The sequence below is a fragment of the Leptonychotes weddellii genome, chromosome 12 (assembly GCF_054177405.1).
Source record: "Leptonychotes weddellii isolate Sample4059 chromosome 12, ASM5417740v2, whole genome shotgun sequence".
NCBI lineage: Eukaryota > Metazoa > Chordata > Mammalia > Carnivora > Phocidae > Leptonychotes > Leptonychotes weddellii.
This window is the reverse complement of record NC_138380.1, coordinates 78739337-78764041: the sequence shown is the minus strand read 5'-3', so window position 1 is coordinate 78764041 and position 24705 is coordinate 78739337. Positions and strand designations below refer to the sequence as shown.

Here is a 24705-nt window from a genome sequence, read left to right as displayed (position 1 = left end):
GATTTTATGCAGTGTTTTTCTACCCCGGCTGCCTATCAGAATCTCTAGATGATGAGACCAATGCATATACATTAAAAAAAAAAAAAAAAAAAAAAGGTGTCAGCATTGACAATCACTATTTGAAAATTTACATAGTCCTTTTTCAGTTAATTCTGTTAATTTATTTTTATCCACAGTGTATGTAGTTCAGTCTTTACTGGTTATATGAATATACCTGATCCTAAAATATGACTACTCACTTTTTTTGTAGGCTAGCTATAGTTATTTAATAAAGCAGTTGTAATAGGCATGGAAATAAGGATTACATCTGTCAGCACAAGCACATTTTGTTTGCTCTGTCGGCATTCATATCTTTCCAATCTGGTAATCAGATGATATGCTTGTTATTTTTACTCTACGTATAATTTGTTAAAAAAAAAAAGTACTAAAAGTAGTATATGCATTCTCACACATAGATACACACACATTAAAAAAATAATCTACCGACATGGTCTTCCAGTGACAATCATTAAAACATTCTAGCATTTTTCCCCTCCCCCCCCCCTTTTTTTTCAATGTATGTACAACTGCATATCCAGGACAAACTAGAGAAAGCCTGTGGAGTCTGCAGCCAGGCTGCCTGGGTAGGAATCCGGGCTTTGCCACTTACAACGTGACTTCAAGCACGTTATAAAACTTTTCTACATCTCAATCCTTATCTGTAAAAGAAGGGTCATACAGAAACTAGCTCTGGGTTTTGGTTACTGTGGTTATTGTGAGGATTAAAAGAGCTAAATAACATACATAAAGCTCTTCAAGCAGCATAGTATCTGGCCCAGAGTAAGTACTATGTCTTCTTACACTGAATGAAGCCTTCACATTAGGGGAAATCATGATAATTTGGTGCTCGAATAGTATGTTTAAAAGAAGGGAATACCATCAACAAAACCTGTGGCAAAGGAGGCTTTTTTAGAGAATCAAATGGGAGTAAAAGTCTACATCTCAAACCAGGAATTTAAATAAATTGATAGTGCCACAATAATTTAGCCATTTAAAAATTAAAAGGCAGGAATTATGTCATATTTGTAGTTAAGAAAGTATCTTCTTTAAACATGAGTTTTTCTTTTCACTAACCTAAATTACAAAGAAAAGTTGCAATTATTTTTTGTCCCTCCAAAGTGGGCAAAAATAACTGCTCATTGTTTTTGTTTTTTTAATTCCAGTATAATTAACATACATTTAACTACTCATGGTTTAAGGCAAGTGTGGGCTTGCTTATTCAAGATCCATGGGGCAGTAAGGAAGAGTACAGCCTTCCAATTAGAACTGTGTTTAGATCTTGTCTCTAACCCTCTGACTCGCCATTAAAGTATAGTCCTGGGTTCATCCTAGATGTTTACTGAATATACTTCTCCTGGTTTCACAGTACCTCAAACTGTAATGGATCTGGTAAGAACAAGATAAATTAAGTTTCAAAACATTGTTATGTAAATGTACAAGAAGAAACCTGTTACGATCTAACCGCCCCCCTCCAAAAAAGAGCCCAAGGATTACCACTTTGATATCTCTGCTCCAATCTACTAGATTCTACTGGGGGCTAGGGGTGCTTCCTAAGGATGTTCTGTTATTTCTGAACTGTAAAGCTCAGGTTGGTTTATCTCAGTGAATAGTTTCCCATAATTGCTTTACTAAGTCTGACAGTTTTTCAAAGATGGATAAATTCCTCTAAAACTATCCTTCTTTATGGCAATCAGCAATTTCTTCACATTTAATTCTTATAATCTATCTATACTGTGAAAACTGTAGGAAATACAAAGAATAAAGGATAACATATGTAAAACCACTTGTTTCTGCAAAGTGTAAATTTAGTACATAGGAGCATAAAAAGGAATTTTCATAAATTATTAAAATAATTACATTGTGATCTGCAATTCTAAAAGGAAGTTAACAACAGTGCAAACATTTTTATTAACTGATTTTACTGTTTTGTGATTCTCATTCTTAGTTTAAAAACTCTTTAAGTGTAAAAACTATGCCTTCTGTTCCTTACGAGATGTTCCAAACTGAATCTTTTTTTTTTTTTTTAGATTTTTTTATTTATTCATTTGACAGAGCGAGACAGTGAGAGAGGGAACACAAGCAGGGGGAGTGGGAAAGGGAGAAGCAGGCTTTCCGCTGAGCAGGGAGCCCAATGCGGGGCTCGATCCCAGGACCCTGGGATCACGACCTGAGCCGAAGGCAGACACTTAACGACTGAACCACCCAGGCGCCCCCCAAACTGAATCTTAAAAACACAAATATATTTAACATCATAAGACGTTCTCATTAGAAGAGTTCCCCTGCTCCTGAAGAGCCCTACCTTCTTAGTTTTCGGGTACTTGGCAGGACATTTAGTAAGTGCTGGAGCTTCAGTTTCGGGAATTAGTTCTGCTAGTGCAGTTTCAGCTTCAGGTTCGATTGCAAGTACAGTGTTCTCAATGTCGTTTTGTTGTGAAGTGACTTCTAGATCAGGAGAAGATGGCTGGATATCTGAGCACATGCTCACAGTCCTGTGTCTCCGACGCTGCTGTCCAATGTGCGTCCGACTGCGAGAAAAACTTTTTCTCTGTTTAGTTCTATTCACCTTGGCAGGGGGGGGCTTGCTAGCAGTTTCTTCTTTTGCTTGTTCCTAATTCAAAATACAACAGAGTGGAACTTCCGACACTGTGTTTACAGAAGTGAGAAGTTGAAATCTAAAAGCATTCATCTACTTCAGAAGCTAATTTCCTTAAGCTTATGAATTCTGATAAATTAACATGACTTTTTTAGTCTAAAACAAAGCAAACAGAATCTTATGTCTCAGGTCTGAATTCTCAGGATTTGAAAAATGCTACTGAACAGCATTAGATGTTAAAAGTTCTTTACAGATTCAGGTGTGACAATTTTATCAGAAAGTGCTTAAGTATGAAAACAAAACTATACCTGAATAACTTCAGCATCGCTGACAATCTGTGCATCTTTACATTCCGTTTTAACTTCAGTTTTGGCTGTGCTGATCCTTTCCAAAGCTTGTTCTCTTCTCTTCTCTCTTTTTTCAAGTCTGGCAAAAGCTTGCAGAATTGCTTCCATTTTCCTTTCTTCTCTTGTCTACAAAATTTAAATTTCAAGTGGCATAATAAATGTCATTGTTTTGAAGTAAAATTCGAAAGTCCCACTGTTCATGACAAATGTAAAAAATAAATTCTATGATGTTAGCAAAACATTTCTATTGATGATAGCTTGGGGGGAGGGGGCGGTTAACATACTCATTCGAGATACTTCAGAGTCTGAAACATCTCAGGAAGCCCTGTTATTACAAATACATTTCATGAAAGGAATACTTGTTGGATGATTGTCAACGATAAGGATAAAGCAACCCCCCCCCCCAAAAAAAAAGGCATAAGAAACTATCTTGCTTTACCAAACTGAAAATCCTTCTCAATAGGGAAGTTAACCCTTTTTAAAATAACGTTCAAAATTCCCACGTTAATAAATGTTGAAAAGATCCCATTCACAGAAACTTAGGGAGTGAATACATTATTGACATGTGGCAGGATATTATAAGGTGAAGTCCTGGGTTCAAATTATGACTCTACTAGTCATTTACTATCTTTGTGACCCTAGGCAACTTAACGACCCTAGTTATTAACTTCTTTGAGCCTCTTACAAAATGTGGATAATAATAATTACACATCACTGAATTGTTACTGAGTTCAAATAGAAAGTATCTGTGCAGTTTGCCAACAGCACTTGGAAAATGGGAGGCATTCCCGAAGCGTCAGTGGTTATCTGTACTTTAGCTTTCTTGCCCTCCGTCGGAGTTCTTACAAGGCACTCTACTACCCTCTGACCTTCCTGTCTTCCACTGACAGTTTAAGGCAAGAGTTCCTTTGTCCTTCAGTTCTCCTTAGAGAGAGAGTATTCAAAGCAAGACCCAGAGCCTTGGCCTGATGGGCCTGGCAAGGGCTTCAGCTTTCAACCAGAAACAGGAAGCGCTTCCATGGACCGCCCAATTCTTCAGATGAAGAGAACCAGGTCCTGAGTCTCAGAGCCATCTGGCTTTCCTCCTCTTGTCAGTGATGTGAGAGAGAAGGGTTAGGAACGCAAGCTCGGGGCTTTAGTCCCGGTAACTATCAGCAGAGGTTTAAGCATTAAGACACACTCTGGAAACTACTGCTTACTGTATTTTTTCCTTCATTTTTTAAAAAAAGATTTATTTTAGAGACAGAGCATGTGCACCAGCAGGGGGAGGGGGTGAGGGAGAGGAGAGAGAGAAGAGTCCACAAGTAGACTACCCGGTTGAGCGCAGAGACCCAAGTGGGGCTCCATCCCACGCCCCTGAGATTGTGACCTGAGCCCAAATCAAGTACCAGCTGCTTAACTGACTGAGCCGCCCAGGCGCCCCTTTTTCTTCATTTTTTACACTCAGTAAGGGGACAAACTCCTGTGACAATACTGCTAAGCTTCTAGTTAGTCTCACTCTTACAAGACCTATTATCCTCACTTTATATTGCAGGTAAGAAAACTAAGGTCCACAGAGGTAAGGCTGCTTGTTTGTGGACACACACACACACACACACACACCTTCTCTTGCTTTGGGATGGGCAATGGGCACTAAAATTAACAGCACAGGCAAATGTGGTCAAAACTGGAACTGGAAGTTTTACTTAAACTTTACCCTTTCATCTCATGGCTCTTTATAAAAATCCTATCTCTGTATGAGGGCTTTTCTAAAATCCTAAATTTAGAAATCCTAAATTTAGAAATCTGGAGTAATAAAAAATGATTCTCTGGGGCGCCTGGGTGGCTCAGTCGTTAAGCGTCTGCCTTCGGCTCAGGTCATGATCCCAGGGTCCTGGGATCGAGCCCCGAGTCGGGCTCCCTGCTCGACAGGAAGCCTGCTTCTCCCTCTCTGCCCCTCCCCCTGCTCTTGCTCTCTCTCTCACTGTGTCTCTCTCTCAAATAAATAAAATCTTAAAAAAAAAAAAGATTTTCCTAACTGCTTCACCTGTTCAACAGGGGAGGGGGTGAGGAGGGAGAAGGGGTTAACTATTGTGGTTATTTCCTCTTTTCAAAAATTTTAAAATCTGACGAAAAGTACATTTTTCCAAAAGAAACAAACTTAGCAAGAATCATTTTATGTATACAAAATTACCAGTATTTAAGATAAATATGAATTTATGACAAAAATCTGACATAGTTCAATATTTACTTGTTTTAGATGGTTAGAGTGAGGGTGAAAGATAAAATTGACATAAAGACCTAAAAACTGAACTCCCAGGGTGCCCTGCTTAAGCATCTGACTCTTGACTTTGGCCCATGTCACGATTTTTTTTTTTTAAGATTTTATTTATTTATTTGACAGAGAGATAGAGAGCACAAGTAGGCAGAGTGGCAGGAAGAGAGAGAGGGAGAAGCAGGCTTCCCGCCGAGCAGGGAGCCGGACGTGGGGCTCGATCCCAGGACCCCCGGATCATGACCTGAGCCAAAGGCAGCCGCTCAACCGACTGAGCCACCCAGGCGCCCCCCATGTCACGATCTTGGGGTCATGAGATCCAGCCCTGCTTTGGGCTCTGTGCTGAGCATGGAGACTGCTTAAGATTCTCTCTCTCCCTCTCCCTCCCTCCCACAGCTTGCACACATGTGCGCTCTTTCTCTCTCAAGAAATAAAATAAAAATACTGAACTCTGTGTAAACAATACAATTAATTGACAGTCAAAGGAAAATACTTTAGAGGTGACTCAATCTTTTTGAGCTAGTTAAGATCTTAAAAAAAACCTAGTCCTGTGCTGCCGAGAAACCAAAGCCCATGTGTATTGTGTGACTCATTCAAAGGCAGAGCCATAGTTACTATCCAAGTTTCCGGGTTCCTAATTTACTCTTTCCAATTAACCACCACTGATACTACATAAAGCAAAATGAAGCGTAACTCTTTACACATTTACTACAGCTGTCAACTGAAAGCACTAAAGAGATACCCGAATACTTTTAATACAATCTCATCTTAAAGAAACACACAAATGTTGGAAATGTAAGCATGCCTTTGATTTTTCTACATGAAAAAATAGGAGCACACTGGTCTACGTTTATTTTAAATTCCTTAAGTTTCCTGTGTCGTTCAGCATTTGGTTCACACTGCATGGAATACTGTTGATACACAGTATCTATTTAACGACTGAAAACCTACCAATTTTATAGACCTAACCGAAAAATAACCAGTTCTATTAGATAGCTTGGGGTAATTACAGGTTGTGTAGGGGATTAGAGAAACTAGGAGTCCTAATTAAGCCCAGCAGACCCTAACATTTGTGCTTGATAGAGTTCAGATACGGCTTAGTGCTAAGACCTGTGTATTCTGTAACCATGACTCATTATTCCAAGCCCATGACCCAACCTCAGAATCACTGTTACCTGAGCTGAGCAATCACAGAGCTGATACAGAATTAGAATTAGACAGGTTTGCCTTTCAGGAATACTACATTAGCACTTGACATATTGTTAATGCTGGAGTATTGGGTGCTAAACTGAACTATGAAGGATCCCTGATGAGATCTATCCAACAGATTGCTTTTATGACATGTATCTTTAGTTTATGGTCTTATAGAGCAAATAGAACAGAGTACTTTAATTCCTGTAAGCAGAAAAAAGTCTGCTTAACATCCCTTTATAGGACTTTATCACTTGAGTAGGTATTTTTGTTTCAATTTCGTTCTTCCATATATAAACACACTGGAGCACCAATCTGACTTGAAATCATATAACTTGATATACTTGGAAGAGACGATGAAGATCTTGTCTAAGCCTCCTTTCAATAAATGGTGAGGTCCATACAGTTCAAGGGTACATAATAAAGAACACCTATTCAAGTTTTATACAGTACTGCAACTGAAAAAATAAACTCCACTGAGTAAATTGTTATAAATTATCCTAATAATCAGAGATAATGGTACTTTTTCACTGAGTAAAAACAAGCTGATGCACTGTGGGTACCCCACAGCAGCTTTAGAGGACAATGTGCCTCGTAGGAGAGTGAAAGAATTGGGAAGGAAACAAAATGAAGACCTCTAGGGACTCACGGTTTCTTTCTTTTTACCTTGCTAATGGGTAGAAAGTGGTTCTTAAAATAAAAAACTTGCCTTTTAAAGGAAAGGGAACCAGCAGGGTCAGCCTGCCAAATTACCCTACCCACAGCCTTGAAATAGAGAAAGTAAGAGATTCCTCACTCAAATAACTTTGCTTATCCTCTTGAACAAGAGTTAGAGATTAATTTATTAATCTTTTAAAAAATGGTTAAGATTACTAATTACCAATAGAGTAATTCCAAACTAGTAAGTATGTCTTGTGGGGTATCCCCATTTCTTCTCTACCACATGATGATTCAGTTTACCCTCACAGTACTGCTTCCTCTTTGATATTTCTTATTCCATGCATGCCATCCTCCATGAAAGCTTCTCCAGAACCTGGCCGCCCAGTACCTTCAGCGGTCCTCAGCATATAGCAAACACTCACAGTTTTGTTAAATGAGTAAGAATTGTGTATATATTATATAAAGCACATGTCACTGTTATGTGAAAGCATGGAATGAAGTATTTTAACAAGATTTTGGAAATCTTGAATTTCTTACAAGGCAGCTAAATCTGAATATCCTCATTTTGTTTGAACAGAATACCAATAAAAATAAATGGGTTCCCTTTTGCTATTCAATACCATGTCATTAATCACTCATCTTTAGAAACACAATTCCTAAACTCTGGAATGAGAGAAAATGGAGACCTCTTTAAGAAAATTAAAATTAGTAACTGACATAAACTTAGTCATGTTATAAGAGAAAATTGATCAGATGGGTGATATATTTCACATATCCTCAGATGACTTTCCTGACAAGAAATTTATCCTAATGATATCTTACTATTAAAATTTCTTCTGCATCTTCTAAAGCAATCTTCTAAGTCAAGTTACTTCCTAGAGACATTAAGAACAGCAGGATTCTTTCTAGGCTTTTCCCACAGGATGCTTGTTCCATCAAATAAAAATCTGTAGGATATCAAAGGTGTCACAACAAACAAGTTGCAAGGGTGTCTAAGTTTATGAAATGGTTTCATAAACAGAGTAAGTTTTTAAACACACCATGTGTATACTGGGAAACTCAAAGTTGGGGACCTGAAGCACTGTTTACTCAACTGGCCAAAGAGCTCTTTTTTTCACAAAATGTCTTAGAGTTCTGTGGAGTAATTTCTGGTGTGAAGGATGAGGGATAAGAAAATTATGGAGACTCCTGCATCCTGGCAAGGCCTCCAGGACACTATCTGGCCTATAAGGAAGCTTCAATTAATTCACTACTTATATCTCTACTTACATGGCTGCCAGAAATATTTAGTAGGCTCATTTACTGATCATGTACTTCATAAAAGCCAGGCATTTTTTCCCCTAAGGAGCTGGGGCTATTACAACAAAATGACAGATTCTCGCCCTTATGTAGTTTATATCCCAGTGATATACACTTAATTCCAGATTTTCCTAGCTGCTTGACAAGCATCTCACAACCTGGGTGACCATCTTTTCATACCCTTTTTGTTTCTTTTTTTTTTTTTTAAAGATTTTATTTTTCATTTATTTGAGAAAGAGAGCAAGCACAAATGGGAGTGGCAGACGGAGAGGGAGAAGCTGACTCCCCGCAGAACAGGGAGCCCTACTCAGGACTCAGTCCCAGGACCCTGAGATCATGACCTGAGCCGAAGGCAGATGCTTAACCATCTGAGCCACCCAGGCGCCCATTTCTTAAATCTCTATCCTCTTAAGTGTGAAGGCCTCCTGAACCACCTTCCCTGGATTCCAGTTTAAGCAATCTGACAACAATATACCATCAAATATTACCAAGACTATATATCCCCAAGGTACAGTCTTTCCATAATGCCACAAAAAATTATTTTGAAAACAGATCAGAAGATACTTTAGGAAGTTCTTTTCATGCCATTATAAATTGGGGGAGGGGGGCAAGCCTCCTTTTTTATTTAAATCTTTCAAAAGCTTTATGTTTTAATTGATCACTTGTTTAACAAAATGCGGTGAGCTCCCCAATATAGCCTCCTGCCGCACACTCTCTTTACCTCTGACAAGGTTATGGCCACCTCACCTCACTTCACCTTACCTACTACTGTGTACCTGGGGGCGTCCACTCAGTAGTGCCCTGGCTTTGGAATCAGGTGAGTATAAACAGCCTACTGTATTTCAACTGCCGTCGCTTAACTGAGCTGATTGTAAGATTCTCCAAAGTCAATTCCAACCCACTGCCAGAGAAGTATTTCTTACCAGCTAAAAAGCAAATGTCAATAATCTATTCAGTTCTATACCATTCAGGCACAAATTTGCTTTTGTAAGTAGGTAACTTCTTAAGGGGAAAAAATAATGATTGGAGGGAAAAGGAAAATGTTCATAAAAGAATAGCTTTCTATTTTGGTTATATAATAATTTGAATAAATATTCTTCCATGAAATCTTTATCATTCAACATTTCATGTGATCTGCTAGCAACCAACCTTACCTCCCCTACTCCCCTCAAAAACAGCCTATATGATCCCAGCCAAGTAGGATTTATCATTTTTATAACCCCCTCCAGGCTATTTTCCCTACAGGCTATTTCTCCACTCAATGCCATACAATTTAGCTACAAGCTAATCTGTACTTGTTCCACCCCTACTCCTAAGGTCCATCATAAATACTACCTATCTCATGAAACGGTCTCTGAGCCCCCCCACCCCACCCACAGCTCTAAGTTACCATATTTATAGTTCCTTTACCGCATTTCTTGCTGCACTGTAATTGTTTCTGTAAATGCCCCTGAAGGCAGAGACACTGTCTTATCTTCCAACTCCACCAAAAAGAACAAGCAAGCAACCAAAATAATACATCCACTGGTGCAATTTTTGGGAGACTGAGCAAAATGCTAAATATTAGGTTGTGTATGAAAGCCATTTATGTAGGTAAACACTGTCGAATCAATTTCCTACACTTCAAGCTATACTACAAAAGGATGGGCTGAAATATATTTTAATTTGGACATTACATGGTATTTATCTGGGAGGAGAGTATGACTAACTCCTTTTATATCCCAATCTCATAAATATACAAGAGAACTAGTATCTCCTATTATATCCACAATGATTTAAAGTCTGTCAAAGAAGGAGATTTCAATCAGCTTAACATGTTTCTCAGGCGTTGTCCTAATTAGTCTTTCCAACTACTAATGTTAACCTAACCAATACAAGAGGCAGACACCAAAGGCTGATTAATATTCAAACTTTTCAAAACCAAATATTTTGTTCCTCACAAATACTAATATGTTGGCAGGGGTGGGGGAGACCATGCCAGTTGGCTTGAGAATCCTAGGATGCATGCTTTCACATTCTGCTTATTTGAGTATATCCAAAAATTCTGTAATTGAGATATCAAAGCAAATGTACCAATTAGACATAGTAACACTGCGATGATTTTGAGAGCTACAGGTCAAGGAGCAAATATTTTTAAGTATTTTTTTCATATCCCTTCAAAATACCAGACAAATTCTAAACACTGATACTTTTCAAGTTTTCCACAATTTACTTGAATGAAAAATACCCAGCTGCACAGCAACCTTAGAAGCAGATATTAAAATGAATATGCTAAAATGGACACAGATTTTAATTATTATATTAATTTATTAATTATATGTAACATAAAATATATTAATTATTAAATATATTAATAATTATTATTTAATACAGCATACTATAACAGGTAAAATCAGGACCAAAAATGGACCAAGTAAGCCTTTTTTATCTGTCCAAAGTTCCATCAGAAAAAGGGTATTTCTATTTTCTTCTGGGATCTGAAAATGAGGATGTTCTAAGTTCACGATTTTCTCAGCATTAAAAGAGAGAGATTTTTAAAGTAGCCCTACAGTCATAAAAACTTTTTTAAAAATGCAATCTGAGTAAAATTATTGTAAGAGCATTAAATAAACCTTTTTTTAAAAATCTCATGATTTTTTCAAAGCAGTTGTTACAGCCCTTCAAGTCTCTTGTGAAAAGAGGCTCCTCCTACCAGACACATGCCTCATCCAAAACCCAGTGATACTCTACTCTAAATTGGTTTTGCACTGCTGTGGCTATTGTGGAATGAATGGGCCAATACTGAAAATCTAGTCAAGAGAGGGCCACAGGTAATTTGGGTAGACAGATAATTTAGATGTATCCAAATTTTGAAAAGGGTTCAAGAATTCCTTTAGGTTTAAGGAAAAAACTCCTCTCTTTATAACCAATTCCTTCAGTACTTTCTCCTATAGAGTTTTTTAAACATCACCCTGTCCCCTCAGAGCAGTGTCTCTGAAATCCAGAAGCTGTGAAACAGTTCCACATGGCTCTCATAATTCTGAACATCAACAATGAAATACTGTTACAGGAATGACCATCCAGGCAATATAACAGACTTACATTAAGTAGGCCTACAATGACTAAATTCCAAAGATCCTATCCCTCCCTACCCTAAGTATAGGACACCTGAGATTCCATGCAATACAGCATGAAAATCACAGATAGGAAACAAGGAAGCATACAAAATAAAAGGGAGTGGGGGAAACCCATACTAAGATTATTAATTGGTGTATAAAATCATTTTCAAATCCTTGGGCAAACTGGTCTAAATATTATAGCCACTGCTAAATTAACGTGGATTTCTAAGAAAATATCTTGTATTATTTACTTGCAAATATCTGTATAAAAAGTAGAACAAGGAACATAAATACCAAATGCATTTTAATGAAAACCTTATTTTATGATACCAGTATGAGATACAGACATAGTAGCTACCAAAGAGTGGGGTTTTTCTTACATAAGTCATTTATTTGGCGCTGTTATAAGCTTTAAAATTCCATTTTTGCTTTACATTAAATTACGAAGAGAAAAGATACATTTCGCTAACGAAAGACATTCTGAACAGTAATTCTGGCATTAAAATTTATTAATAGTTCTCAGCTTCAAAGATGTTAAATGTCACACATTCTAAAATTTCTAACAAACACACATAAAAACAGGGAAGATTCGTGCAAGTTACTTGCATGGTAGTAACAAAGCCAAAGAGAAATGCTCAGTGGCACATCATATTTGCTAACTTGAAACAAAGAACAGGGTCAAAACTCTCCTAAAGGCAGCAACAACTACTATGGGACAAGCAGCTGTCACCAGCCCAAGAGACAGCACGAAGCAGCTACTGGCTTCCCAACTTACCATCTTCCTTTTCCTCTCTGCAATCTGCTCCTCCGATTCCATTTCTACTTCATTGCTAATGGGAGTTTTTTCTTCTATGTCATCAATAAAATCTGGTTCCTGAAAGATGGAAATGACTGCTTTATAAAAGAAACTACTATTTCATCTACAAACTAGGGACACTGAACTATTATAAATGCCTTTCGACCACTACTAATGCATTCAACACAATAAAAGTACAAGCCTACTTAAATCCATTTCAGAACTTTAAAACTGGTTTTAAACCAAGAAAATTTTCAAAATTAAGTAATTTTGCTTTTTAAAGTTCTAGTCAATAATGTTATTAATAGAGCCCACAAGGTCAAATATGGTAGCACAGCCTTCTGTTTATATTCTTCCCAAAACATAAACATATAAAATTACTTCATAAAACCTGGTGCCTACTGACACCAAGTGCTCAATAAATGTTTGTTCAATTTAAAGCTTATGGGAAATTATCATTAAATTGATTACCGAATTACGGAAGACGGGGTACTGGAGATGTGTGAAACCTTACTTAATTTTCATTTTAAATGGTCCCTCCTAACTTCCATTTATGTAGAGGGCATCGCTGGCAGGGCAGACATATGGGCCAAACTCATCCCCCAAAATTATCTTATGTGTTAAGAGAATTTTCTCTGAAAAATCTTCTCTTATCCTTATAGAATTGATATAATTATGCCCCAAATGTTTAAAAAAAGGAAATTAAGACTTTAAATTAAGAATACTTATGGGCGCCTGGGTGGCTCAGATGGTTAAGCGTCTGCCTTCGGCTCGGGTCATGATCCCAGGGTCCTGGGATCGAGTCCCACATCGGGCTCCCTGCTCTGCGGGGAGCCTGCTTCTCCCTCTGCCTTTCTCTCTCTCTCTGTCTCTTATGAATAAATAAATAAAATCTTTAAAAAAAAAACAAAACAAACAAACAAAAAAGAACACTTATTGGGCGCCTGGGTGGCTCAGTCATTAAGCGTCTGCCTTCGGCTCAGGTCATGATCCCAGGGTTCTGGGATCGAGTTCCGCATCGGGCTCCCTGCTCGGCGGGAAGCCTGCTTCTCCCTCTCCCACTCCCCCTGCTTGTGTTCCTGCTCTCGCTATCTCTCTGTCAAATAAATAAATAAAATCTTTAAAAAAAAAAAAAAAAAGATCATTTATTATTGGGGTGCCGGGGTGGCTCAGTCGTTAAGCGTCTCCCTTTGGCTCAGGTCATGATCCCAGGGTCCTGGGATCGAGCCCCGCATCGGGCTCCCTGCTCAGTGGGAAGCCTGCTTCTCCCTCTCTCACTCCCCCTGCTTGTGTTCCCTCTCTGGATGTGCCTATCAAATAAATAAATAAAATCTTTAAAAAAAAAAAAAAAACACTTATTATTAACCTAAGGACAATACCATCTGGGAGAAGTTTTTAAATTACCCAGTTATAGAAAAATCTTGTATTCAATTCTGCAAGGACTTGCTGGCTGAGTTGTTTAACAAGCTTAACAAACACTGCACAAATTCTACTTGTGTTTCATGTTTCTAAGCACTTCATTAAATAACAGATTTAACTTAAAAATTTTAAACCATTTTACATAAAAAAGAGGTTAAAATATGACAGATTATTTTCTTTTGCTGACTTCTGTTGAGAATCAGAAGAGCATAGTTCAGTACCTGATTATTTGATACTGATAGTCTCAATGGAGAAAGCTTTCTCTGTTTAGTTTCTGGGCTCTTCATTTTGTTGGTTGTTCCTTCACAATCCAAAGTAATATTCTGATTTTGCGTATCTTTTTCTTTTGAAATATCCTTTTCTTTTTTTCCTTTTTTCCTTCTGGTCTCATAACCACTATTGATGTTTTCCGTGGATTCAGAACTACGTTTTAGAACAGGGCACTCTGGATTTTCTTTGAGGCATGCGCAGTCCACCTTGTATTTACTGGAAAGATAACCAGTTAAATATTTATTCAAGACACAAAGTGCAAAATTTTCTAATCCATTTTAAGCTGCAACTCTGTAAAATTGTATGCTACTACTACTACTTATAAGCAATCCTTACTTTTCACTCATTTGCATTCCCATGGTAACTATCACAAAAGAAGTTTTTTCCCCCTCATTTAAAAAACATAATCATTACAAGTTGATTTCTGGGGGTGCCTGGGTGGCTCAGTCATTACGCGACTGCCTTCAGCTCAGGTCATGATCACAGGGTCCTGGGATCGAGCGCCGCATCTCGGGCTCCCTGCTTGGCGGGGAGTCTGCTTCTCCCTCTCCCACTCCCCCCCTGCTTATGTTCCCTCCTTGCTGTCTGTCTCTCTCTAATAAATAAATAAAAATCTTAAAAAAAAAAAAAAAGAAGTTGATTTCTGACCCAGTTATGGTTTAGAAGAAAGAAAAAAAAACTCAATAAATTAAAATTGAGTCCTTTTAAGTAAAATGATTCTTTGGCTCACATTAAGGCAAAAATGGTATTTACTTCAGTGGTCCCAAGCCTGAACTATGTCTTACACTTTAAGAAATGACTTTGATAACCAGGTGTCTTTAAAAAGCCACCTTGAGGGGTGCCTGGGTGGCTCAGTTGGTTAAGCGACTGCCTTCAGCTCAGGTCATGATCCCAGGGTCCTGGGATCGAGTCCCGCATCGGGCTCCCTGCTCTGCGGGGAGCCTGCTTCTCCCTCTCCCACTCCCCCTGCTTGTGTTCCCTCTCTCGCTGTGTCTCTCTCTGTCAAATAAATAAATAAAATCTTTAAAAAAAAAATAAAAAATAAAAAGCCACCTTGAAAAAAGGTGAAGTTATGTTTCCCTTTGCCACTCTTAGGTGTTCCCTCTTTCAAATGGACACTTGAAAAATAATTGCACTATCTCTCATTTTCACTGCAGTGATAATTATTACTTCTACCATACAGAGAAGATTAAAAGTGCACAGAGGTTCAGCATTTTGTCCAAAGTGACACAGTTACTAAACGGTTGGGACAGCATTCAGGTACAGGTCTGTGTGAGTCCAAAGCTCACATTTTTCATCTCCTCAGTATTTCTTACCTCTGCCCTCCATATCCCTACCACCATCATTTAGTTTCTCTCCAGGATGCAGGCAAAATGCCCAAACCTGAGTTAAACAGTAGAAGCCTCCCATTTTACATGTTTTAAGTAGTTTAATGTTTGTTTGCCATAAAAATAATTTACTTTCCTAAGTTTCCAATACTGCTCCTTACTCAATTTCAAGATTAGTATAAGTCAAACTGGCTAAAATCTGTGAATCAGGGATAGAACTCAAAAACTGATGATCTAATGCCCCCACCTCCCCAAATTAGGTATTACTAGAAACTAGGTTGAAACTCTTTCTAGACGTTTTCTTTGATTGTAGGATAACAACGGCAAATAATGATGGCAAACAGCTAATGTTTATTAAAAGCACTTATTTTGTGCCAGGAACTGTTTTAAACACTCTACATATCTTAAACTCACTGAATCTTCAAAACATTCCTGTTAGGTGAGTATTATTATTCTCCTATTACGATATAATGAGATGAAGAATTGGTCCAAAGTTACATAGCTAATAATAAGCAACCAAGCTAGGATTTGAAACCAGTCAGATTATAAAAAGCTTATATATTTTTTTTTTTTTAAAGATTTTATTTATTTATTTGAGACAGAGAGAATGAGAGACAGAGAGCATGAGAGGGAGGAGGGTCAGAGGGAGAAGCAGACTCCCCACCGAGCAGGGAGCCCGATGCGGGACTCGATCCCGGGACTCCAGGATCATGACCTGAGCCGAAGGCAGTCGCTTAACCAACTGAGCCACCCAGGTGCCCCAAAAGCTTATATTCTTAACCACTTATGGGAAACAGTCTTTCAAAGCAATGAGCAAAGAGCCATTATGCTAAATTTTCCACCATCTGGGAGAAAAGGGGCTAACAAGGTAATGCTTAGTAAGCTATACTAAATTTGACTCCCAACAATCAAGTAGAGATGCACAGTGCAGGAAGTGGAATTTCACTGACAGAAAACATAATAGGCATGTAAAACTGACTCATTTAAACAGGTTACCATACAAAATTTTGAAAATAAAATACAGAATAGGAGGAAATGAACTGAAATGCTTATAACCAAATAGACTACAGGATACAAAAAGAACCATCCCCCTCTCCCCCTCAAAAATCAGAAAAAGACTGTCCAGCAGGAAAATTGAAGATGATTAAACAATTCATAAGAGAGGAAATCCAAATGACAAATTAATAATACAAAAAGATCCTTGGGCTCATAAAATAAAGAAAATGATAATTAAAAACATAAAAAGATACCATTTCACATGAATTAGCATCAGTTTTTAAAAGTCGTAAGGAAGTGGAGCAAGGAAGAAGGGTGTGAGAATAGAAACTATTCATCACCCCATGTCTGGTGAACACTGAGGCCGTGCGCATCCTAGAGCTGAGCAAGTACACCCCCTAGATTCCCTCCCATAGAGAGAACATGTGCCCATAAAGACATGTTCAAAAAGTCATAGAAACAGTTTTGGTAAATCTAAAGATCCAATAAGAGGGATGGATAAATGCCATTGGCTATGAAAATAAGTGAACTAGAGCTACACGGAATAGAACCAAATCTCAAAAGAAATGAATGAGAAAAGGTGAAAGCAAAACACTACAGAATATAATTTACAGAGAATTTAAACTGAAGTTTTTATGCTCAGAATTAAGTTTATTTCCCTAGTGTTTCAGAACAGTTCTCAGAATTTCCTTACAGGACTCCAACAAAACCTTTCAATTTATACTGCAAAGAAAATTTACACAATTTCTTTTGTCTGAGGGGCAAAAGTGAAATTATCCATTCACACTGATCAGCCAAATTAACTGTAAGACTAAAACTGTACCCCCTAAAATACCAGAAAGAACAAAGTCTCATGTAAACAAGGTCAGTGTTGTATGGCTGAATTAGGACTACCTTTTTTAATTACTATGATCATTTACATTACAATAATAAAGTTTGGAAAAGAACTGAGTAATAACGCTTAGTGGAAGTTGACACCAAAATGCTTGTTTTCAAGTACATTTCATTGCCTCATAATAAATACAATTAAAAAGCTATGGAAGTAATGACAATACCTCGATTTTTAGGAGGACCTTAAGGAACTATTTCAAAACAGATAACATATTTAGAAACTTGGACTTACCAATTCCCATAGTCAAAATCAAAGGCAATAGTTATTTCAGTTCCCTTTGGAATACTCTGTATAGAATAAATGTAAAGATGTATGGTTCCATCTTCAATTTCATGCCTCACCTGTTAGTTAAAAGAATAATTTTACATTTTTATAAATTATTCTCTATCTTTAGAAGCACCTCATCCTGCAATTTTGAAAACTTTTCAAAGTAATTCATGAGTACAATGGGAAAAATATGCAATTACAAGACTTGTAACTATAAATCGGTGGTAGTTGCAAGTACAGTGATGCAAACTCTACAGTCCACCATGTAGCATTAAAAAGCAAATACTACACTTCATTGACTGCAAAATGCATATTTTTTCCCCTCCCCCTGAAATTGGGAGTTTTATAAGGGATGGTACCTTCGATTTGATGACATGAAGTCATGAGTAATGGTACAGTTAACACCATACTTACACTGTTCTAGGTACTTCACATGTATTAACTCCTTTAGTCCTCTTAACAAGTTTTTAAAGGTAAAACAAGCATAGGCAAGGTTACAAAGCTGGTTCGTCAAAGAGAAGACACGAATCTAGAAAGTTCTGGTTTCAAAACCTATACTCAACTGTAACATAGCTATAAATTAATGTTTATTTTGGCGTGTGGAAAAAAAAAAACCCAAACCAAACCCAGAAATACTACTTTAGGCTCCAAATTAGAACAGTTTTATAAAAAATTTTATAGTAGCACATATAAAATCTACTTTAGCTTTCAGTTTTGTCATCTATCTTGATCCAATCAGATCATGTATTTGACCCATAAATAGAGCTTCAGAAATAAACAGAAGTCCAGTATTTTCTTTTACAAAGAACATCACAATTTCTTCAATGTGCAAAGTCATTTTTAAGACCTCACAGCCCAATATCACCTAATTTTTCACAATGGAATCACACTGGGCAATAATAAAATGCATCAATGGTTAAAAAGGCTACCAGATTTGTTTGATACTTGATTCCATACATCCCCCAAACCCCTGCCTCCCAAAAAGATTTCTATAAGCTTACCTCTGCATTGGGTGTACAAGAACGCCTGATGAACCGAGCCTCATTCCCAAAAGTCCTTGCATCAACACACATTTCTAGCCCGTGAAATTTAGAATAAAATAAAACAAAAGGATATGGTCTACAAAGAAAGAAATGCATTATAAACATTAACATATTAACAAACTTATAAAAGACTCAAAGTAAATAGTGAAGCCAAGATTTGAATACAGGCAATCTGATACCAGAACCCATTCATTAAGGGCTAGTTCATGCTAATTAGATTTTTAACTGCTCCAATAATCTTATCTAAATCAAAGGTAATTAATTGAAAGTAGAAATTCAAATTTACAAGGAAAAATAAAAAGGGAGTGACTACTGCCTTTACAGAAGGATTCATAACTGGATGCCTTTAAAATCCTTATTTCCTAGTGCACTTAAGTTTGATTTATAGCACTGTTTCAGATAAAATTAGTATGTAAAAGTATTCTTGTTTATGTTTCAAATCTTAAAAACCCAAGTTATAAACAAATACTTTTAATAATCATATAGACTGAGAATGTTATCTCTCTAGAGATACCAACTATTTCCAGACCTCAGGGAAGCAATGGGTCACAACATCAAATCCCCACCAAAATCACAAACCACAGAAGAGACTCCAGAGACATTCCAGTACCAAGAAAGTGGCAGTTAAAGTGGTGGCAATAATGTAAGAGCAAATCTAACATCTAATAAAGAGGAAGGGGTTTTGCCTGTGATCACCAATGGTCTTTTCAGGGTCTACCAATTATGTTACAAAGAGTTGGGAAAGGTACTGGATGCAGAAGGAGTCCTTATAATCTTAGGTAATCATTAGAGTTTTTAATTAACATCCACCTATATTGCTGCAGTTTATCTTTGAAGTAGACTGCTGTAGGAGTGTCAGCAAGATAGAGATGGGTAAGAGACTGAGGAATACATCTGCTTTTTGCTATATCTTATTACAGTTCAAAAGTTATCATTAGTCACTGTTCAATCACACTACACGTTTAAATGTATCAAAATGATCACTTAGGAAAGCAAAATACATACGAACACAGACAGCATCTCAGTAAAATAGCCAAAAACAATTCTTAACTACAGATAAGTGGTAAAATACATGAATATACCTCTTAAAGAAATATCCATTTGCTTCAAACTGTTCTCTTAGCATGAACTTCCCTCTGTACTCAATGATAAGTGCATCAGGAGGCAAATCTTTTGCGGATTTCAGAATTTTCTTATTTTTTTGTATATGGCTCTAAAATCAGAGAAATGCTGAGATTAATTAAACCTGACTGCTTTCAATATAACTACTCGAGATATGCATTAGAAAATGGTTTTTCTTTCATAATTTTTTTTGGCAAATGATGTACTTACCTCAACAGGAGGTTTGAAGAGCAAACTGTTGGTATTCAAATCTGATTTATTTATTTCTTTTTTGTCATTTCCATTGCCTAATCTCAGAGCTATTCTTTGTGCCTCCCTCTGAACACCCTCACTATACTGGTTACTGTTTGCCTCTTCGTATCGATCCATCCACGCTTTGATTTTTGTCTCCCATCCAAAATTTGAACCATCAGATGAGGGATCAATCTCTGGAGCAGAACCCTAAAACCATAGCAAACTAAGCATTAATATCTGGACTTCTAAGTATTTATATGTATTTATACACACACACACACAAATAAATGATAATCTATGTAAAAGAACATAATATAGGGGCGTCTGGGTGGCTCAGTCATTGGGCGTCTGCCTTCGGCTCGGGTGATGATCCCAGGGTCCCGGGATCGAGCCCCGCATCGGGCTCCCTGCTCGGCAGGAAGCCTGCTTCTCCCTCTCCCACTCCCCCTGCTTGTGTACCCTCTCTCACTGTGTCTCTCTGTCAAATAAATAAAATCTTTAAAAAAAAGAAAAAGAACATAATATAAATCTGAGTTGGTCCTAGACAAAAACAGACCACAAATGAGCAGCCTACTATGTCTTTATACTGCATGCCAGACAAATAAGGACTTAGAAAACTAAAGGAGGCCCCGTGATGTTGCACTAGCATAAATTCAGGCTTCAATGACACCAGCACTGTAGCCAAATGGAGGCCAATAATAAAACTGCAAATACCCAAAACTTTGTGGAGTCACTGTCAGCTAATGGTTAAAAAAAAAGAGCGTAGGGGCACCTGGCTGGTGAGTCAGTTAAGTGTCCAACTCTTGATTTGGGCTCAAGTCATGATCTCAGGGCCGTGAGATGAAGACCCGCATGGGCCCCCGAGCTGGGCGTGGAGCCTGCTTAAGATTCTCTCTCTCCCCCTCTCCTCGTGCCCCTCCCCCACTGCTCTCTTGGGCACTTTCTAAAAAAAAAAAAAAGATAACATGAAATTTTTTATTAGAGTCTGTCAATATCTACCTTGTACTCAGTTCTGATAGACTACAATTTTAACATGTTTTATTTAAACATACACTTTGATATCTTAATTTAGTGTAATTTCAAGATCTATAATCAACTGTCCACATGATAAATTTGACATGAGAACAAAATATCTCACAGAATGTAAAACGACCCAAAATGGTTCATAGTCTAAATTCAAGGGTCACAGTAACAGCACGGACCTTTAAACTTAAATACTTGCTCTTCATCTATACCTCCTACTAAAAACCCATAAGATAAGAATGCTAAATGCCAAGTACAAAAAGTTACAGCCTCTCTTAACCTGTTACAGAGCAAAAAGGGGGGTCGCCTGGCTGGCTCAGTCAGAGGAGCATGCGACTCTTGATCTTGGGGTGGTGAGTTTGAGCCCCATGGTGGGTGTAGAGATTACTTAAAAATAAAAAAAATCTTTAAAAAAAAAAACAACAAAAGGGGACACTTCTCTTGCTGGAATGCAATTTATAGATAGGCACAATTACCACACATTTTAAAAATATATTAAAATGTGGACTGCCACAACAATTCTTTTTTTTTTTTTTAAGCTTTTATTTATTTGACAGAGACAGAGCAAACACAAGCAAGGGGAGTGTCAGAGGGAGAGGGAGAAGCAGGCTCCCCACCGAGCAGAGAGCCCAACGTGGGGCTTGATCCCAGAACCCTGGGATCATGACCTGAGCCAAAGGCAGACACTTAATGACTAAGCCACCCAGGTGCCCCTCCCACAACAATTCTTATTTGCAATCTTAGAATGAAAATCAATCAATGCAGATAACAAAAACATTTATGTTTCATTAGCATCATTCAGATTTCTAATTTATAATTGGTTTTAACACATGACATTTCAATTTTTTGTAAATGCTATTCATCAGTTTCTTTCTACAACACTGAACACCTTGATGAGAAAAGATTACTTCTAAAATATGTACAACCTACATAACTAAAATTTTAAAATCACATGTAGAATTCATAAAAACCCTTCTATATCCTGTTACACATGTACACACATACAGTAACACTAAAATTTATCAAAAAGTATCATTCTTTCCTACAATGAAACAAACTATAGTAAGTTGTTCAACTATTTGACAGGAGTAGGTTTATTTTTACCAACTGATATTTTATGTAATTATAAATCCCACATTATAATTGACCACCTTGTAACAGATTTTTACACAAATATGAAATACTACATGTCAAAGCTTTCATCAGCTTTATTGAAGAAATCTTAAATTTTAAAATTTTTTCTTTCTTTTTTACTCTCTCCCCCACCCAAGCCTTCTACTGACCTGGTATATATTAGATACAGTAAATTCTTCTGTATCTCTTGAACCTATAAATACTATAGAATTATTAACTGGAACTATTATGATCTCAATGAGGTATCTCTGAGTGAAGTAAAAAAATATCTTTAAAGATGCACAAAGCATTATTAAAAGTTTACTTCCTTAGTCATTTCTTTACATAACAAATGAAAATATTTCACTTAAGTAAAAGATGCACCATCTTCAGTAAACCTGCTATTGGAATGACTGCATAAATTAGAAAGAAAAGGAAACTATCAAGAATATTAAGTCTCCACTAGCTGAATTCAAAAACTTTTTCAGACTGTATGCTATGTCAGAGAATATCCCATAAACCCAAGTTAAATATATAGTAAGTATAAAATCCCCAACTTTAAGAACATTCTATGAAACTTTGGGCTTGCAGTCTGTTGAGTGACACCATGTATTAACTTTCTTGAGAAAGAACTACAAAAGCATGCAATCATCATCACTAGACAGCTGCTTAATGATCTGTTTTCCAGAGAACGTGGAATAATGAATAACTATTATGCTTTACACTATGGGCACAACAAATATACTGTAACATGCTCCCCACATCCTATTTTCCTATCTGACAACTTGAGAAACCCATTATCCTTGAACCACATCACCTCGAAAGCTATAGTCACACTACACAGCTGACCTCTGCGATCCAACACCTATCTTTTAGGGGGAGGCAGAGCTGACACGCCTTGCCTCTCTCAGCAATCTGGACATCTACAAAATTGAGGATATATTCTAATTAATTCAAGGTACAGGAGACTACTTTGTACTTCAATGGTGATTTTATAGTATTTTATAACAACTTACTTGACTAAATCACTAGAATCCCAATTATACCAAAAAAAAAAAAAAAATAGCAAATTTTCAAATTCTCAGTGTGATTTTGCATTCATATGTCCAGTATACAAAGTGGTACTGGGAGGCATGGAATGCAATAACTGAAAATCAGATTATCCAAAATCTGATATTAGCAATTACTTATATACCATCTCCTTTTGCTTAATACTTTAACAGTGTGAATAAACTCCAAAAGTGGCATATTAATCAAATGAGGATTCTCTATGGTGCCACTTCTCTATGGTGCCATATCTTAAAGATAATAAGCAATGACATGATACACAATGAAGAGAACATAAAGATTATGTACAAGCAATCACTTAGTAAGCTCCTGAAAAACTGACAGTTGGTACTAAGGACTTAAATTTAATGTATTTACCTTTACTCTTGATGACTTCCTAGATCCTTCACGAAAGGCCTGAAATAACATGAAATTCTAAGTTAGTTTTTTTTAAAACTGGATATAATATTTAAGAATCAGTTCACTAAAGTCATCTACTAGAATATTACTCTATTATTAACAATAGAATGCAGATGGGGCATCTGGGTGGCTCAGTCGGTTAAGCATCTGTATTCGGCAAAGGTCAAGTTCCACATCAGGCTCCCTGTTTAGTGGGGAGTCTGCTTCTCCCTCTCCTTCTGCCCCTCCCCTCCACTGTACGCTCGCTCTTGCTCTCTCTCGCTCTCAAATAAAATCTTAAAAAAAAATAGAATGCACACTTTGTATACCTGAAACTAAAGTAACAATGTATATCAACTATACACAAATTAAAAAAAAAAGAATGCAGACTATTGAAGAACATGAGAATATGTATATGATATTGCTTTAAAAACATCTCAAATTTTCTGTAATATTACAGTAATTTTTTGAAGTCATTAGGTAAGTTTTGGGAGTGATAAAATAGTGTTACTACTTCCTCTAAGTCAACTAGTAAGTGTATTTGAACATGTAGTGAGGCTTAAGTAATAAACAGTTGTATTTATTCAATAAATATTTAGTAACAGCTCACTAATCTGCTGGGTCCTGAAGTAGTATTTAACATTTAATTCCTATCTTTGTCATCACTCCACCCCAAAGTCTCTAGGGAGACTAACAAACATAAACCGAGAGTAAGCAATATAGATCCAAATACACTTAACTGTCAAGTTTATGTGTAGACTACATGTCAGAAGAAAGCAGATTTATTAACAAAAACAAGGCAATGAACCTTCATGGAAAACATGTGAAAAGAGCTAGGTAGACTTTGGAGAATGGAAGTACTCAGATGAACAACTGAAAGGAACACAATCCTAGTACTAAAGAAATATGAGGGGCGCCTGGGTGGCTCAGGAGGTTAAGCGTCTACTTCCGCTCAGGTCATGATCTCAGGGTCCTGGGGTCAAGCCTTCCCCCGCCCCAGGGGGCTCCCTGCTCAGCAGGGAGTCTGCTTCTCCCTTTCCCTCTGCACCCCCCTTGTGCTTTCCCTTTCTCTCAAATAAATATTTTTAAAAATTATAAAAAGAAATATGAAAGAAGGCAAATAGGAAAAAATACGTCACATTCAAGGAAAAACTAAGACACACACTTGTACCTACTGAAGAGTAAGACATAAAATTGGCTAAAAATTTTAAATTAGATCATGGAAGCCTTATTTAAAGTCAGATTTTATGATTCCGACTTAAAATACAGGTATGC

At 37.1% G+C, this 24705-nt stretch overlaps 1 protein-coding gene and 1 long non-coding RNA gene across 4 annotated transcripts in view; one reads left to right on the top strand and one right to left on the bottom strand.

Annotated features, from left to right (window-relative positions):
* KMT2E (lysine methyltransferase 2E (inactive)) overlaps positions 1-24705 on the bottom strand; it is a 90299-nt gene that overhangs the window by 8652 nt on the left and 56942 nt on the right. For all 3 annotated transcript variants that reach the window (XM_081800667.1, XM_081800668.1, XM_081800669.1), the window contains 9 exons: positions 23410-23448; positions 19825-20055; positions 19575-19705; positions 18451-18568; positions 17414-17523; positions 13918-14182; positions 12257-12355; positions 2941-3105; positions 2339-2647 (listed from right to left, as the gene is read on the bottom strand). In XM_081800667.1, coding sequence (XP_081656793.1) covers positions 2339-2647; positions 2941-3105; positions 12257-12355; positions 13918-14182; positions 17414-17523; positions 18451-18568; positions 19575-19705; positions 19825-20055; positions 23410-23448 — 1467 coding nt within the window. The remainder of the gene's footprint in view (positions 1-2338; positions 2648-2940; positions 3106-12256; positions 12356-13917; positions 14183-17413; positions 17524-18450; positions 18569-19574; positions 19706-19824; positions 20056-23409; positions 23449-24705) is intronic.
* Positions 23254-24705, top strand: part of LOC145716594 (uncharacterized) — a 2297-nt gene continuing 845 nt past the window's right edge. The window contains exon 1 of the long non-coding RNA XR_014139399.1: positions 23254-24699. This is a non-coding gene — a long non-coding RNA (uncharacterized LOC145716594). The remainder of the gene's footprint in view (positions 24700-24705) is intronic.